Source organism: Impatiens glandulifera, chromosome 3 (genome assembly GCF_907164915.1).
Source record: "Impatiens glandulifera chromosome 3, dImpGla2.1, whole genome shotgun sequence".
NCBI classification, from domain to species: Eukaryota; Viridiplantae; Streptophyta; class Magnoliopsida; order Ericales; family Balsaminaceae; genus Impatiens; species Impatiens glandulifera.
This window is the reverse complement of record NC_061864.1, coordinates 1,910,039-1,928,765: the sequence shown is the minus strand read 5'-3', so window position 1 is coordinate 1,928,765 and position 18,727 is coordinate 1,910,039. Positions and strand designations below refer to the sequence as shown.

The 18,727-nt window shown below is 33.8% G+C and overlaps 1 protein-coding gene across 1 annotated transcript; it reads right to left on the bottom strand.

Moving 5' to 3' along the window:
• Positions 1-10,075: 10,075 nt before the first annotated feature.
• On the bottom strand, positions 10,076-12,639 carry LOC124928836. The gene has a single exon (XM_047469089.1). The coding sequence runs from the start codon at positions 12,602-12,604 to the stop codon at positions 10,076-10,078; it is 2,529 nt and encodes an 842-aa protein (XP_047325045.1). The 5' UTR covers positions 12,605-12,639.
• Positions 12,640-18,727: the final 6,088 nt, after the last annotated feature.

Genomic DNA, 18,727 nt, shown 5'->3' with positions numbered 1-18,727 from the left:
AATTTTTTATTACCACGTATTAAAAATAAATAAAATTAAAAATTAAAAGCCATAAATAAAAACCCTAGATTGTATCTCTTTTACTCTCACTTATCTTCTTCTTCGTCTCTCGACGTTGTTGTGATTCCCATATTAAATTTTGGGCGAGTTCATCATCGAAGTTTGGGTGCAGTTCATCGAAGCCTTGGACGCAGTTCATTTCGACTGAAATGTATATTTTTAACATAGGTGAAATGTATGTTTTTGTTATGTTTCATTTTTTCAGTTTAATGCCGGAATAAGTTAATTTACAAACATACACACAATTATCATTTGAATGAGTTATTTGTATGCTCTATCCTTACTTTTTATTTTAATGTCACAACTGAACCTAATGTCGACATTCATTTATTTCAGTTCTCAAATCTTTTCGGCCGGATGATTTGAATAATTAAGTACATTGTTATTTAATAATTTTATTTGTTATCATTAAATTTTCAAATCATACTATAAAGTTGGGATGTAAATTATTTTTTTACAGAGAAAGCTACAGAGAAATTAGTTTCTTAATCATTTAAGTTGAAAGAATTTTTTGAGTTTTAACCTTTATGACATGTATGTTTTGTTTATATGGATATTATTTTGTTCTTTAATATTAAGACTTGAAGAATCATGGATTTGATGAATCAAGATCAAGAAGTAGAAAGTCTGAAAAATATTATTGATGAAAAAGTAGTCGGTGATTAACACCAATGTTTGATACATAGCAAGGGTCATTTGCCCCGATTGTTCTTTCAGTTATAACAAATAATACAATAGTCCTCAAAATATTACTCTATATTTAAGTAAGGTATTGAACTTATTATACTAACAAATTATCTTTAAACTTTATATTCTGCACAAATTAACTCACAAATTAGTTACTATAAAATTATAAATAACAAATTAATATTACTTATCTCAATACTCCCCCTTCAAGATGAACATCTTGGAGAAATAGCTTGGATCGAAGATAATTAAACATCGGAAAATCCAAAGCTTTAGATAATATATCTGCAATTTGATTCTTGGTAGAAACATATGTCAGTTTAATAAAACCAGCCAAATAATGATTCCTAACAATATGACAGTCAATGTCAAGATGCTTTGTACGTTCATGAAATACTGCATTTTCAGAAATATGAATTGCAGCTTGATTATCACAATATAATGTAACTGGAATTGACATTTCAATTTGAAAATCTGTAAACAGATATGAAATCCATTTAATTTCACAAGACGTAGCCGCCAAACAACGATACTCAGCCTCAGCTGATGATCTAGAGACTGTTGACTGTTTCTTTGTTTTCCAAGAGATAATAGAATTCCCAAGAAAAATACAGTAACATGTGAGTGACTTTCTAGTAAGAGGACAAGATCCCCAATCTGATTCTGCATAAGCATTTAATTTAATTTCATTGTCAAATGGATAAAATGTCCCAATAGAAGCATTACCTTTTAAGTATCTTACCACATGAAGAGCTGCTTCCCAATGACAAATAGACGGTTCATTCATGAACTGAGATAGTTGTTGCACAGCATATGCAATATCAGGTCGAGTATAATTTAAATAAAGCAATCTCCCGACCAGTCTCATAAACCTGCTTGGTTCAGGTATAGATTTATGCAATTCTTCATGCAATTTGATACCCCTAATCATGGGGGTTTTAGCTGGTTTACAGCCAATTAGACCAACATCATTTATTAGATCTAATATATACTTTCTTTGATTCACATGAATGCCATTGGCAACATGTATGATTTCTAGACCAAGAAAAATTTTTGCAATTCCAAGATCTTTAATTTTGAATTTTGAATCAATTGATTTTTTAAGCATAGAAATTTGATCAATATCATTTCCAGCTATCAATATATCGTCGACATAGATAAGTAGGGCAATAATATACTGATCACAATGTTTAATGTATAAGCAATGATCATATTCTGATTTTTTAAAACCCATTTGATTCAACATAAAGGATATTTCTAAATGCCATTGTCTAGAAGCTTGTTTGAGTCCATACAGACTCTTATTTAACTTACAAACAATGTTTGTAGATTCAGATTGAAGACCATCTGGAATTTTCATATAAATTTCTTCTTCAAGTGATCCATGAAGAAAAGCATTATCAACATCAATTTGGTGTAAAAACTATCTTTTAGAAGCTGCTAAAGCAATAATGAGTCTAACAGTAACATTTTTGGCAATCGGTGCAAAACATTGATTAAAATCAATTCCACTCTTTTAATTGTAGCCTTTAGCTACAAGTCTTGCTTTGCACTTGTTTAATGTGCCATTAGCATTCAGTTTAGTTTTAAAAACCCACCTACATCCAATTGCTTTCTTTCCTTTAGGTAATTCTGTTAATTCCCAAGTTCTATTAACTCTTAAAGCTTCTAATTCATTATGCATAGCTTTGACCCAATCTGGATTTTGTGAGGCTTCTAAATAAGTTTGAGGTGTTGAAGTATGATCAATGTTTGATAAAAAATTAGTGTATTAATCATCTTTCAAAAAAGAATGAAAAGGATAAGTGTTTGGTGTATATTTACTAGATTGTTTGTGTGAAGTCTCAACTTGATTAACTACAAAATCATTCATCCAAGTTGGAGTGTGTTTGTGTCGATGACTTCTTCTACAATTTAGTTTAGAAACATTCTGATTTTGTCCAATTTCTGTTTGAAAATTATTATGATCTACTTTAGAGATGTGTTCATGTGAAGGTAATTCAGAAATATTTTCATTAGCTAGTGTGTGATTTGGTTTTTCAGATTCATCTTCTGATGAGGAGATAGACATTTGATCTTCATTTAGAGGTATATTATTTGAAATTATTGGTTTCTTTTGAAAAGGAAAAATGTCTTCATGAAAAGTAACATCTCGAGATGTTGTGATTTCTCCCGAATCAAGTTGATAAACAAGATAACCTTTTTGGTTTGAAGGATATCCAATAAAAACACACTTTATGCCTCTATCTTGAAATTTTGACTTGATTGGTAGAGGATTTGCAATATAACAAAGACTACCAAAAACTTTTAAATTGTTATAGTCAAATTCAGTTTGAGTGAGCATATAAAAATGTGTTTTCCATTTTAAAACATATGTAGGCATTCTATTTATTAAATATGTAGCAGTAAGTAGAGATAATGATGCGGTGCGAGTCGAAGAGGCGTTTATGCGAAAGTTGCAGCATCCGAAAATATCTCGCAAGTGTCAGATTTCGACGATTGCCTAGTGTTTTTCGGGCGGAAACGTTTAGGGGCTCAAAATCGCATTTTTTATTAGTTTCGGGTGTTTTTTGCAATTTATTAAAAGTTGTTTATTTCTTTTGCAAGCTAGGGTTTGAGTATTTAAAGGATCTTAAAACACTTTGTTAGGGGAAGATTATTAATCAGAAAACGAGTTTTCCTCAATATCTATCAATTTCGGTATTCGTAAGAATCAACGAATCTTGATAAAGGTTCATCTAGCCACGCACGCTGCATCAGTTGGTATCAGTTTCCAGTCGACCCTGAGGTATGCCGCCCCGAAGACAGCCGCGCAACCCTACCCCTGGTGCTGATGATGGTGACCTTGCTGAGTTGCGACGTGAAAACGCTGAGTTTCGCCGTGATAACGACGATTTGAGGCGGCAGGTTGAATGGTTGACGCAACGGATGGATGCATCTATGCACATGCACCACCCTGAAGATGATGTTACGATGACAGATGAAAACCCTCTCGGTGGTCTTCGGAATCGATCCCCTGAACGCCCCAATCATCGCTGGGAGCAGGCTTTCAGGGTGGACATCCCTAAGTTCGATGGTAGTCTATCACCGGAAGAGTTTATTGATTGGCTTTCTCAGGTTGAAGAGATTCTGGATTTCAAGGAAGTTCCTGCAGATCGTCGTGTACCCCTTGTTACGATCCGCTTACATGGTCGTGCACAAGCATGGTGGCAGCAGTTGAAACAGACACGTGTTCGTCATGGTAAGGCAAAGCTCACGAATTGGGACAAATTCAGGAAGCATATTAGGGCTGCGTTTCTACCATATAATTACGAACGTAACCTGTACCAGCGGTTCCAGAATCTTCGTTAGGGTTCTCGTTCCGTGGATGACTATTCCACTGAGTTTTACACCTTTGTGGCTCGTGTTGACCTGTCTGAGTCCCCTCTCCAGTTGGTTTCTCGCTATATTGGTGGCCTTCGCCTCCAGTTGCAGGATATTTTGAATATGTTTGATCCCTTGACTGTTTCTGAGGCACATCAGCGTGCTTCACAGGCTGAGAAACAGCTAGCCAGGCGCGGTTCGGGTAGCTTTGGAAAACAGGTTGTCCCCACTAGTGGCATTGGTTCTTCTTCCCAGTCGGCCCATCCCACCCCAGCCCCCCCTCGCGGCACTACAGCCCCCCCGCAGGGACGTCCCGGTGGCTTGCGTTGTTTCAATTGTGGTGAAGTTGGCCATCGCCAAGCAGAGTGTCGCAACCCAAAGTCCACCAATCGTGGTCTTTTTACTGAGGTGGATGATCCTGACTCTGCTCTTCCTTCAGATTCAGCCCCAGTGTATGATGTTTATGATGATGAGGCAGCGGAGGAGTATGTTTCTGGTGATGTTGGCCCCCTTTTGGTGATTCGTCGATCATGTTTAACCCCTCGTGCTCCTGACAACGAGTGGTTACGCAATAATCTGTTCCATTCCACTTGTACCATCGGTGGCAAAGTTTGCACCTTCATCATTGATGCTGGGAGTTGTGAGAATGTGATTTCTGAGGTTGCAGTTTCGAAGCTGGGTCTGTCCACTGAACCTCACCCCAAGCCTTATCGCCTGTCCTGGCTGAGTCAAGGTACGGATGTTACAGTTTCCAAGCGCGTACTTGTTAATTTTTCCATTGGTTTCCATTATCGTGATGCTGTATATTGTGATGTGGTTCCTATGGATGCTTGTCACCTTTTACTTGGTCGCCCTTGGCAGTTTGATCATTCTGTTATACATGATGGGCGTGCTAATACCTACACGTTCTTATTTCATGGTACCAAGATTGTGTTGATGCCAAATCAGCCCAAGAAGGGTGCTGCCCCCACTCATCATGCGTCCCCCCCTACCCCCTACCGCCTTGTTGTTTCGGGGTCCTTTTCAGACCGCCATGGTCGAATCGGGCATGGTGTTTGCTCTATTTTGTTCGCTGATTACCTGTGGTGCTAGTTCTGAGGTGCCTATTCCAGTGCAGCCGCTGTTACAGGAGTTTGCAGATGTTTTTCCTGAGAATCTGCCTTGTGCCTTGCCTCCTTTGCGTGATATCCAGCATCACATTGACTTGGTTCCAGGTGCTGCCCTACCCAACCGTCCTCATTACCGCATGAGTCCCAAAGAACATGAAGAGTTGCGTAGACGGGTGGAGGACTTGCTGGCTAAGGGACACATTCGAGAGAGCCTTAGTCCCTGTGCTGTCCCGGCCCTTCTTACCCCAAAAAAGGATGGGTCTTGGCGTATGTGCATTGATAGTCGTGCTATCAACAAGATTACAGTGCGTTATCGGTTTACTATTCCCCGGTTGGATGACTTGTTGGATCAGTTGGGTGGTGCTTCTGTGTTTAGCAAACTGGATCTCAAGAGTGGATACCATCAGATTCGTATTCGCATGGGTGATGAGTGGAAGACTGCCTTTAAGACTCGTGAGGGCTTATATGAGTGGCTGGTTATGCCGTGTGGTCTGTCGAATGCTCCTAGCACCTTTATGCGTATGATGAACCAGGCTCTTCGCCCTTTCATTGGGAAGTTTGCTCACAATCATGCTGTTAATCGCTCCACTGGTTTCAGTCCTTTCCATGTGATTTACGGGCTGTCTCCGCGTGCTCCTCTTGATTTGTTAGCGCTGCCCAGCAAGGTGCGTCCTCATTCCACTGCTGCGGATTTTGTTGGTCAGTTGGCTCAGGTTCATCAGACCACTCATGACCGCTTGGTTGCTGCTACTGCCAAGTACAAGGAGAAGGCTGATTCGAGAAGGCGTGCTGTTGATTTTGAAGTTGGTGACTTTGTGTGGGCTATTCTGACTAAGGATCGTTTTCCAGCTCATGAATATAGCAAGCTTGCTGCTAAGAAGATTGGTCCTGTTGAGATTGTGGAGAAGATCAACCCCAATGCTTATCGTTTACGCCTTCCCAGCCATGTGCGTACCTCTGATGTGTTCAATGTGAAGCATCTTGTTCCTTTTGTGGGTGAGTCTTCTTCTGATGAGGATGATGCGGTTCCAGATTCGAGGACGAATCTTTTCTACCCTGGGGGGAATGATGCGGTGCGAGTCGAAGAGGCGTTTATGCGAAAGTTGCAGCATCCGAAAATATCTCGCAAGTGTCAGATTTCGACGATTGCCTAGTGTTTTTCGGGCGGAAACGTTTAGGGGCTCAAAATCGCATTTTTTATTAGTTTCGGGTGTTTTTTGCAATTTATTAAAAGTTGTTTATTTCTTTTGCAAGCTAGGGTTTGAGTATTTAAAGGATCTTAAAACACTTTGTTAGGGGAAGATTATTAATCAGAAAACGAGTTTTCCTCAATATCTATCAATTTCGGTATTCGTAAGAATCAACGAATCTTGATAAAGGTTCATCTAGCCACGCACGCTGCATCAGATAATGACCAAAAACTAATTGGCACACTAGAATGTTTCAGTAAGGATCTTGCAACCTGTGTTAAGTGTCTGTGTTTACGCTCCACAACTCCATTTTGTTGTGGAGTATAAACACAAGTCTTTTGATGAATTATTCCCATACTATTAAAAAATTCAGAACATTTAGCATTAACAAATTCTGTTCCATTGTCACTTCTGATTGTTTTAACACTATTATTAAAATGATTTCCAACCATGAGAATAAAATTTTTAATCTTATCAAAAACAAGTGTTTTGTCTTTAAGGAGAAAAGTCCATGTGCATCTTGAAAAATCATCTACTATTGTAAGCATATAAGCTGTGTTTGTCAAAGACTCTTCTTTATAAGGACCCCATAAATCAATGTGTATAAGATCAAATCTTTCTTTTGAAAGAGACAAACTGTTTTGAAAAGGCATTCTATGAAACTTTGTAATTGGACAAGTTGAACAATGAGACATTTTATTTGCTAAAGAAGGAAATATTATTTTCAAGACTTTATTAGATGGATGCCCACATCTTTGGTGCACCATCGCAAACTCACTAACATTGAAAGAATTTTCAGAAACAATGTGTACTGTTTCTTTATTGAAATCATTTAAAGAAGAAAAGAAAAAAAGATTCTCAACTCTCTTTCCAATTTCATAGATTGCATTTTGATCATGGTCCTGCAACACACAATTATTTTCAGAAAAAGTGCATGTTATCTTCTTATTATCTTGTATTAATTTTGCTACTGAAATGAGGTTATATTTGAAATCTGGTGCAATAAGTACTTCTTTCAGGTTAAAGTTCTCATTTAACCTTAAATCTCCAACTTCACTAATGGATTTGGAAGATCCATCTGCAAAGTATAAGATTTGTTTTGCTCCAACTTATGTATTTGTGTAAAAAAATTCCTATTATTGCATATGTGACTGCTAGCACCTGAGTCTATCAACCACATATTTTTTTCTTTCTCTAAATGATTTAGGCTCATTCTTAATTCAATAGCTGTAAAAACATAAGAATTAGTAGACTTACCTGCTTCAAAGTTTATGCTCTTTCCTTTTCCTGCATAAGAATTAGTAGGTTGTCAAGTGAAAATATAAACAATTATTTTTTTATTCAGATCGAAAATAACTGGTTAGGTCTAGTTTCAATGTTTCTATATTGGTTTATCTAATGACTAATATTCTCTAACTTCGACAGTCTGAACTCTCTCCTTTGATATTCGTTTGTGATTTTCCTTTGATTGACTGATTTTGTTTGCTATATATGTCTCCAGTGGAAAGCCTTTCACTTTTCACTCAGTTTTTATTTATTAATTCAACTAAGGTAACAATTTTACAAAATAGAAGAGTATGTCTTTTTTACTTTCTGACTAGAGTTTAGAGCTCGGTCGCCCAGACCTTGAATGGAGAATTGAGTCTCGATGAAGAACTGTCTCTCAAGATTTCACAGGCCCAAAATGTTATTTTATAAAAAAAAAAATATTAGGCCTGGATTATTTTTGAAATTTTTACTATATTTAAGGTTATTTTTCAAATTTTTACTATATTTAAGGTTATTTTATATTTTTAGAATAATTCTTTCAACAAGCCCGTCTAGCTCAGTTGGTAGAGCGCAAGGCTCTTAACCTTGTGGTCGAGGGGCTCGCGGTGGGCGATTTATTTTTTGTTCTTTTGTTTATTTTTCTATGAACCTTGTGGTTAAGGATTTGTGTCTTTCAGTTGTGATTTATTTGTTTATTTTCTATGAAGATGAAAGAAGCTTATTATTAGAGATCGTACAAAACAGTGTTCTCTTCGTCTTGATGCGTGTTTATTTAAAAAAAGACAGAAAAAATAAAAATAAAATTTTTGTTACAAAGTATTTACAGGGGAAGAGGAAACGTATATTTGGACTAATGGTGAAGTAAAGCTGTATCAGGGCAGGGCTTCAATGCCAATGATTTTGGAGATGATGTATTCGAAGATCCTTTATATGATCTCAGTGGCGACGACGATCCTGGTCTGGATGGCTCGTCACCCAAAATCCCGATTTCTTGCCTTCTCTAAATGTTCTCATCGGTGATGCTCCTGGCGAGTTTGTTGCTCCCGAACCACGAGATTTCGATGTTTGTTTGTATGTTCTTAGGGGTGATGATCCGGAGAGTCTGTAAATCCTAGCCCCGTGAACTTTGATGATTCTTTTAAAATTACAGTGGGAGATGTTCCTAGGTGAGTTTGTGTTATATTTTTCTATCAACTTTAATTATTCTTTGAATGTTCTCATATCTGGTGATTTCAATTTTCCCTTCACTGTATGTATAAGTTTACATCATCTAGAAATTATTACAATTGAAACTATCTATATCTATGTATACGAACAAATATGAAATTAATACTAACCTAGACTTGAATCTAGCTTCTTCCTTTTTATGAGTAATTTTTTGTCCAACGGATTCATAATAAGTTGGTTTCTTCTATGTTTCTTTACTCAACAATAGTGGTTTCTTTTCTGGAATCTCAAAAATAGCAGATGAACCCATGGAGTTAGATGTCGAAGGCATCATCTGATCTTTCTTTTTCGTATTCGATGAAGAACCTATGTTTAGATTCCTCATTGTCCTCTGAGAATTTTTTCTTGTCATTAAAGGTGGTGAATTTTGCTTCGCTTAGCGCTTTTGATAACGTTCCTTTTTGTCATTGTTCCTTTTTGTGATTGACTTTCCTCTCCAATCACATTCTTTTCTCCTATCTCAATATTAATTTCGGAAGGTGGATAATTTTCTCTATGTGAATTCTCCCCGGAGTTTATTTTGTGTTTTTATTATTTTTCTATGAAGATGAAAGAAGCTGTTTATTAGAGATTGAACAAAACAGTGTTCTCTTAGTCTTGATGCATGTTTATTTAAAAAAAGACAAGAGAAAAAATAAAAATAAAATTTGTTACAGTCTTTACAGGGGAAGAGGAAGACATATATTTGGACTAATGGTGAAGTGAAGCTGAATCAGGGCTTCAATGCCGATGATTTTGGAGATGATGTTTTCGAAGATCCTTTATATGATCTTAGTGGCGACGACGATCCTGGTCTGGATGAGCTCGTCACCCCAAATCCTGATTCTTTGCTTTCTCTGAATGTTCTCATCGGTGATGCTCCTGGCGAGTTTGTTGCTCCCGAACCACGAGATTTAGTTGTTTGCTTGTATGTTCTCAGGGGTGATGATCCAGGAGAGTCTGTAAACCCTAGTCCCGAGAACTTAGATGATTCTTTTAAAATTCCAGTAGGAGATGTTAATCGTGAGTTTGTGTTACCTTTGAATGTTCTCATTGGTGATGATGCCGGGGATTCCAATTTTCCCTTCACTAAATATTGAATGTATAAGTTTATATCATTTAAAAATTATTACAACGAGAATTATCTATCTATATATATAAAAAAATACTATGATAAATATGAAATTGATACTAACCTAGACTTGAATCTAGCTTCTTCCTTTTTATGAGTAATTTTTTGTCACCGGATTCATAATAAGTCGGTTTCTTCTCTGTTTCTTTACTCGACAATAGTGGTTTCTTTTCTGGAATCTCAAAAATAGCGGATGAACCCATGGAGTCAGATGTCGAAGGCATCATCTGATCTTTCTTCTTTATATTCGGTGAAGAACCGATATTTAGATCACTCATGGTTCTTGACAATCTGAATTTTTTCTTGTCACCGAAGGAGCTGAATTTTGCTTCACTTAGCGCTCTTGACAACGTTCCTTTTTGTGATTTACTTTCCTCTCCAACCACGTTCTTTTCTCCCGTCTCAATATTATTTTCGGACGGTGGATAATTTTCTACATGTGAATTCTCCCCAGGAATTAATAGATCAGACTCGTTTCTTTCTACAGCGTCGCCACCCTCTGACGTCTGATCCACCATGGCTGGACCTGCAAATGAGTTTCTCCTTTCAATCTTCGAACCAACTGTTGATGAGTTATCGTTAATCTTTCTCCATGAGAATTCTGAACAAGCCAACTTATTTTCAACAGCCGTCATCGATAAGACTCTCCTCCAAGGTGTATCTGAACATACAGACCTTTGATCTTTCGGTTTCGACAAAACCTTAGTGGTTGGACTCTCTGAACAGACTGACCTACGATCAGTAGCTTTAAAGAATGAATCTTCACCCGCACCACCATTGTTTCCTCCATCCATTGAAGATGGTCCCCAACCCGACTGTCCATCTCTAGCTAAATCCCATACTTTATTCAAATTTGCCGACACTTTCTCTTTCTCGACGAGCCTATAAGCGAACATCTGAAATGGAACTTGCGAAATCGGTGCAAAGTCGAGTTTCCATCCTGCCGGGAACAACGTAGAATAACCCATCTCAATATCGCAATAATCGACAATTGGAGGAGCAGATTCCGGTTGGCCGAGATCAGGATTGATCACAAGACATTTCTTAATGTGTCTTAAGATTCTACATATGGCCGAGAAGCTCGGTCGATTAGAAGATTCGGCTTGCCAACATTTTCTAGTCAAAGTCACTAGGAATTTAGGTGTAGTAAAGGGAAACAAGGGTCTCTCGCCGGCTCTTATGTTTCTTCCGGTCTTGTCGTCTTGAAGGTGTACCTCTTCAAACGGAACTTTCCCTGTTAGAATTTCAAAGCATAACATTCCATAGCTATACACATCTGCTTTCTCAGTGTACTTGTGAATAACCTTTTTAGAACCGCGTTCCATTTCATTGAGAACTTCTGGCGCATACCATATGATTGGCTCCTCCGTGTTTTGGTTTGCCGCCACATTTCGTTTCGAATTATACTTCATCGAATTTGTCAATCTATACCCATTGATTTTCGCGTAAAAATACCCTTCTGAAGCCGGATGCCTCGGTTTGAGAAGTACATTTGATGGATTCAGATCGCCATGGTAGATCTTCTGAGAATGGAGGTATTCCATTCCTCTGGCAACTTGAAGCATGATGTCAACCGCGGATGGAAGAGAGATCGTGATACGTTTCCTTGGTCCTGAATTCTCCTTCACGAAAGTGCTTAAACTCTTGTTCATCGCCTCCATAACTAGATACCCTTCTTTCTTATCCTCGTCATGGAAGATGCAATGGTATTGCAAAATATTCGGATGTGAAAGAGATAACACCTTCGAGATTTCGCTACGTAGATCTTCGTTGACCTCCCCGTAGAAATTCTTTAAGGCAAAGCTCTCCCCAAACCATTGAATTTCCTTGCAATGGCTTCCTCCAGATCCCAACCTTCGCTTCACCGTGTAATCTTTAGTTGCGGTTAAGGTAGAACCGGGAAAGAGCTTCCCATTTGGCTCGTTTCCATTGAGTTTGTGAATCATTAGTTCCGCGAGTCTTTGCTCGTTCTTCGAATGATTAGGAACCACAGTAGAGTTCTTCTTCTCCTTAATTGTTTCTAGGAGAATCCATCTGTCTTCTCTCCAAGAACTTTCCAAACGGTTGCAGATTTCTCTGGAGACTAAATATTCTTTCCCATATCTCCATTGAAACAACTTGGGATCATTCCAATCGCCCTCGTATTTCTTCATCAACAAAATCCTCCTCTTCTGCATGTCGTCCTGATCGACGCAGGCAATCTCCCCTGCTGATTCGATGGCATCTACGACAATAGAGAAGCAAAAGAGGAGATTGTGAATGTGTAATTCGACGCATTCCCTGTTCTGATGGAACGCAATTGCCTTTCCCCACCAGTCTTTGATCTCGAGGCAAGACTTTATGTAGGACTCTCCTTCTTTGAATATTCTATGGAGTTCCTTCAATGGATTCTCCAGCGCCTTCCATTTGATATTCTTCTCCTCTAGTCTAAGATTTTGTCTAATCTCGTCGGAGATGGTGTCGTATGCCAAGTTGAAAATGTCGTAGAGCAAAAGGCATTGCTTTCTATTGATTTGAATATCCTCTTTTAGGACCATGAGAGACCTGATGCCTCCTAGAGCCTCCCCAACTTGTCGAAACTGATCCATCGAGTCTTGATAATACCCTTTTACAAAAGAAAAGAAGAAAAAATCAATCCTACCATATATGAATTATAACAGAAGGAGAGAAATGTTTGTACATGCTTAATTAGATTAGGATAGGATAGGATCATGCATGCATGCATGCATACCTTAGGTGGAATTAGATTATAGATTGGACAGTTAAATTAGTTAAAAGGGAGGTGAATTCTATTGGATTCCGAAGAACCCAATAGAAAGTCACTTACCCTAGATTTTGATGATCCTATCCATGTTTGTTTGTTTGTAATTAGGTTAATGGAACAAACCAGCAAAATCTCCACACCACAAACCCTCCTCTTTTAAGTCATTGGAGGAGAATGAGAACACATATATGCCACCACAACCCAATTAATTTAATTTTAATTTTAATTTTAATTTTATTGTGTCTGCCTCAAACTAACTTAAATTGTGAATCCTTAAAAGTTTGTTGAAATGAAAAAATTAAGGAGGAAGATCAAGCAATCAAAAATGAAATGTCGGAAAAATTGTTTTCAGAGGTCATTGTCAATTTTAGTTGTGTACCAATAACCCTTCCCCCCACTCCCTATATTTAGTTTCAACTAACTGCTCTATCATTAGGTATATTAAGATATTACCACCTTTTTTTTCATATTTATCTGCCCATATTTCTATTAATATTCTATTTTCTAATGGAAATGTAACACTAACTCATAAATATATAAAAGATTTCATGTCTTTTAGTTCATTCTCTTGATTGTGATGATGAATCTAGCTAGCTAGATGCTCTATGTAATGTAATGCAAAACTAAACAAGACATTTTCAAGTTGTCAAAATGTTCCAAAATCCACAGGAATCCATCTTAGTCGGTCAGAGTATCCAATGAAATGTAATTGTTTGGGTATAAAAAAGTTGCTATATAGTTAATTAATCTATCTATATATATCTGACTTTATGATAAAGAATGATATAATTGATTTAAGTTCTTACACAAAATCTAGATTTTGACATTATTATTTAACCCCCCATCATAGTTACAAGGAAATCAAGGGAGTTAGTGATCAGCTGGATGGGCTTGGCAGGTGACCCATAACAAACGGTTACAAATATTGCAATAATACTACCAAATAAATATGTTTCCCCCCACCCACCCACCCACTCACTCAATAATCAAAAAAAAAAAATAAAAAAAAAAAAAACACCCCATCTTTATATTATTGTTTTGTGATGAAAAACTCCTCCAAAAATTTGAGGTCATTCTTGTTATTGTTATTATTGGCAACCCAAATGTTGGAATTAATGATAATCAAATATATCTTATAATAAATTTGAATCGTTCAAGTGATAAGAATAATAACCTAAAATCAAACTCAAATTGAATGAATCCCCACCGTTGGTAGTGACACTATATATGAATCTTGATATTTAGTAACCCTCAATATGCCACGTTAACTTGAGTGCCATTGAGAGTTTGCATGGACCAACAGAAAACAGATAAGCCATGGACCAAGTAATAGTACCTTTAATATTTAATTTAGAATTTTCTTAATAATAATTTAGATAAGGGGTTAAATTAATTTAATTTATTTATCCCATTTGGATTTTGGTTATTTATCTTTGTGTGTATAAGGGTTTTTTTTAGTTTATTTAAAAAATGTTAATGAAAGGTGATTTTGATAAGTAAATATTTTTTGGTAAAAAAATTAAAGTTATTAATATTTAATGATAAAATAGTTTTAAAAAATTAAGTATTTTAGTATTTCGATTAATAATTGGAAATATAATCGATGAAATACTACTACGTGAATATAGTGATATTTAGTTATGATTGAATTTGAAAAAAATGGAGATATTTATATATAATAAAAAAATATTTTTTTTTTTAAAATAAAAAAATATTTTAATATTTTGTTTGAGACATTAGTTACAACAAATAATACTAATCAATTTATATTAAAATATTATTTATTTTAAATTATTATTTTCTATTTTATTATTATATATTAATATATTTTAAATTGTTTTGTAATAAAACATCACCTCCTAACAAAATAATCATCAATATTTTTTAAATAATTATTGTTAATAGTTTTCTCATGACTTGAAATTTATATTTCCTCATAAATCAAACTTATATTGATTAAATATTTTTGTATTTTATTATATAAAATATTATTATTATTAGACAAAATAACTAATATAAATCATTATTTCATCAAAATTAAGTTTTTTTAATAGATATTTTTTAAATAAATTTTAGATTATTATAAAAATATTAAGATGGTGATTTAGAGAAATTGAATTTTTAATTTTTTTTAAATAATATATAAATAAAAAATAAAAAATATTTTAATATTTTAGTTAATAAATTAAACTATGTAATTTGACGAAAGAATGTGAATAAAATAATATTTAATTATGAATTTATTGTTTTTTTAAACCAAAACCAAGGAAAACAACAAAGAAGATATTTTTTTTTTTACAAATTAATTGCATTTGGCATCCATCACATCACCTTTATTTTTACATCTCATTCTGTCCTTTTTTTTGTAAGCTCAAATCAGCTAGATATTTTACTATTGATATTTATCAACTTCATGAAAATAAATCATAATAATAATAATATCAAAACAAAACTTATCTCGAAAACCAAAATCGGAGACCATGCATGGACAGGAGTTATAATCGACCCGTTGAGACAATCATGATTCTAGTTTTAATTAAGTCAATTTAGACCAACTCTATATCTTGCCAATAATTAAAACATATTAATTCCTGACAGCAATTCAAATTTTAATTATTGTGAAAATTTGTAAAATAGTAGAGCTCCTCTTGAATAGAAATTAATAGCTAATTTAAATTTAAGTTTTACTTTAATTAATTAATTAGATGAAATTGAAGGGTGGGTTGAAATATAAGACAAAGGACAGAAGTGGGCCACAAATCGGCCCTTTTGTTTTATTTTGGGTGCAGCTAATTCAGTTGGGACCAGCGGACAGATGTTCCAAATCGGGAAAAGACTCCTCATGAAATGAATCCGTACTCATTTATTTTTGACTTAATTCTATAATAATAATAATAATAATAATAAATAATAATAATAATAATAATAATAATAATGTGAACTTACTAATTCAAACAATTGTTCATTCTAACCAAATAGTCAAATACTTTACATTCTTTGTTTATAGCTAATCGGGGAGATTATTATGTGTTTTTATTACAATCAACAATGGTATAAAATGGAAAATCACAATAGGTCAAGGTGGGTGGGGGACAGAAAATAGTAATAATGAAATAAAATAAATGTTTTTTTGGGGGGAATTTAAGATAAATGTTTTATACTATAGAAAAGGACATATCATTGATTGATTTGAATAGTAGTAATGTGGAAAATGACTTTCATGAACTTGATGCATATATATGGTGTCTATCTGCTTTCATCAACTTATTCATCATCAAAATTTTCTGTCTCCATGACCCCAACCTTAGAATTATATAAATCAAACCTATCTCATTTATTGCATATATAATAAGAGAGGAATTAACTTAACTCTAGTCCAACATTCATATCATAACACCTTATAAACTCGATACTTGGTTGCTAGAAATTATCATGACCTAATTGTAATATAACAGTATGTTGACTTGATATAAATGAGGGGTTTGGGATGATTTAACTATTTATTTATTTACCTGATTTGTCGCATAGTCTTTTATTTAGAAAAGATTGTTGTTCACAATAGAAACTTATATTTTACATTTTAAGCTATCCGATAACACATAGTGTTCTCCAAACGAAACTTATAACAGTATGTTGACTCGATATAAATGAGGGGTTTGGGATGATTTAGCTATTTATTTATTTACCTGATTTGTCGCATAGTCTTTTATTTAGAAAAGATTGTTGTTCACAATAGAAACTTATATTTTACATTTTAGGCTATCCGATAACACATAGGGTTCTCCAAATGAAATGACTTAAATACCCTCGGATTGATCTCCCCATTCAGTATAATTTGAGGTGCATTACCAATCATGAAAATTCTGCATGGCACAAGAAGCAACTTGGCTTCTTGTTACGAAAGTGACAAAATGCATTTAAGAAATACCTTGGAATTAAGTGTATATATACATACATACATAATTGTCTGGGTTGCGTGTGTATGACAAAATATGCGTAGGTATATGTTTTTTTGCTTGCATCATTCCATCTGATTAATGAGTTTTATTTTAAATTAAATATATATGCATTTTTTTTTTAATAACCATATACTTTAATGTATTAAAAAAACAAATATTAATGTATATTTAGGGGATGAATGTTCCTAATTTATTGTTTTAATTTGCTAGGAATGTAGGTACTAGATATATAGGATGTATGTTCCTAATTGTATTGTTGTTATATATGTTCTGATGACAGTTAACCAGCTCATCATCTGGACCACTTGAATACATTTCTTCACACTCATTATTAATTCATGTTCTTATTAGAAGAAATAGGATTAACTACACTCTATTATATAAAGACTTGAACATCTCTTATTAATTATGATTCAAATTAAATTATACAAAAATATTACATTAATGAGTTCTTATATATTCATACATACAAACAACATTTTTCAAATACAAATGTAATTAATACCTTTAAATATTGATGAGAAAGTGCATTTATAAATTTTCCTTTAATATTGAGTAATAATCAGTCTTGCTTTATAAACTAAAAAGTTTTAAGTTTAATATCAATAAAAAAACATTTTCAATAAAATAGATATAACTACCAAGAGTTGTGCCCAAAAATGCACCCCTTAAAACAAATGTAATTAACTGATTTAAAATCAAATATCTAAAAACTAAGTAAATTATAACATTTGCTCCCTTTTACTTTTCTTTGTTTTGTCATTTGTTAAATACATTTACTATGAACATTTGGTAATATATATTAAATTAGATTCTTACTCAATGAACTATATAATTTAGTGTGAATATATATTTATAAAGATATATTTGCTGTTGTTGAATTTTATTTTATATTAAAGAAGTAATGATATATCAATACTTAATTTATATTATTTAACTATGAAGTCAGAATTTAATAAAAAAAATGTTTTTTTTCTTTTGAAATTGAGATTATTCGGTAAGGTTTATATATATATATATATATATATATATATATATATATATATATATATATATATATATATATATATAATAATAATTAATTTCAGTTTACTTTAAAAAAAAATATTGATATATGATGATTTTGTAAGGATAGGTTGATATTATTTTTTATCACGATAATGTTGAATCGTCACTTTACTAATTTTTGCATTATCGAGGGTGACTAATATATGAAGAGTGACTAATATATGAAGTTTTGTGAAGTATTACTGAGATTAATTGAGTGATACATTAGTTTTTGGATAGTTACTCAAGAAGTTTGAATTGATGCGTCTAATATGACAGACCTACAAATTTGGGTTACCATTCAAATTATTTTTTGATGAACTATTTGGTTAGAGAAAAATCGTCGAGCTTTCAATGATCATAGTCGTCCGATGCATATCATTCGTAATTCTATTGTTACGACATTTTTTGAGATTCATTCCGGAAAGTTAGTAGAGTCCGTCGGAGAGTTAATTTTTCTTCTATATTATTTTTGAACTCGATAACTTATTTAGTAACGTTTTTTATTTTATTTTTTATTTTTATGTCATGTGTTTTCGTTTTGTTTAAACGATTTTTTATTATTTTTAACTTTAGTGACCTCTTTCAAAAATATATATTTTTAATATTTTAATTAATAAATTAAGTGATATAATTGTCTGAATTGTATTCTATTATAATTGAATTAAAATTAATAAATAAAACGAATAAGGACTTAGAAATTTAAGTCAATTAAATACAATGCAATAGTGTGCACCTAATTAATTAGTTAGGTCGAAACTCGGAATATAATTGATAATATATTTGAATATGTACATTTATCTATGTACAGCACACAACTTGACAGAAGAAATAAAATTTCAATTTAGTCTCCCCATGTATGCAGAGTCTGTCACTGTGACAAAGTAGTTGTTTCATGTTGGTTGTAAAGATAACTTATAAATATGTTTTTTAAGCCATTG

Bases quoted from the DNA above. Each gene is read 5' to 3' on its own strand.
- LOC124928836 (XM_047469089.1), bottom strand. From the start codon at position 12,604: ATGGATCAGTTTCGACAAGTTGGGGAGGCTCTAGGAGGCATCAGGTCT.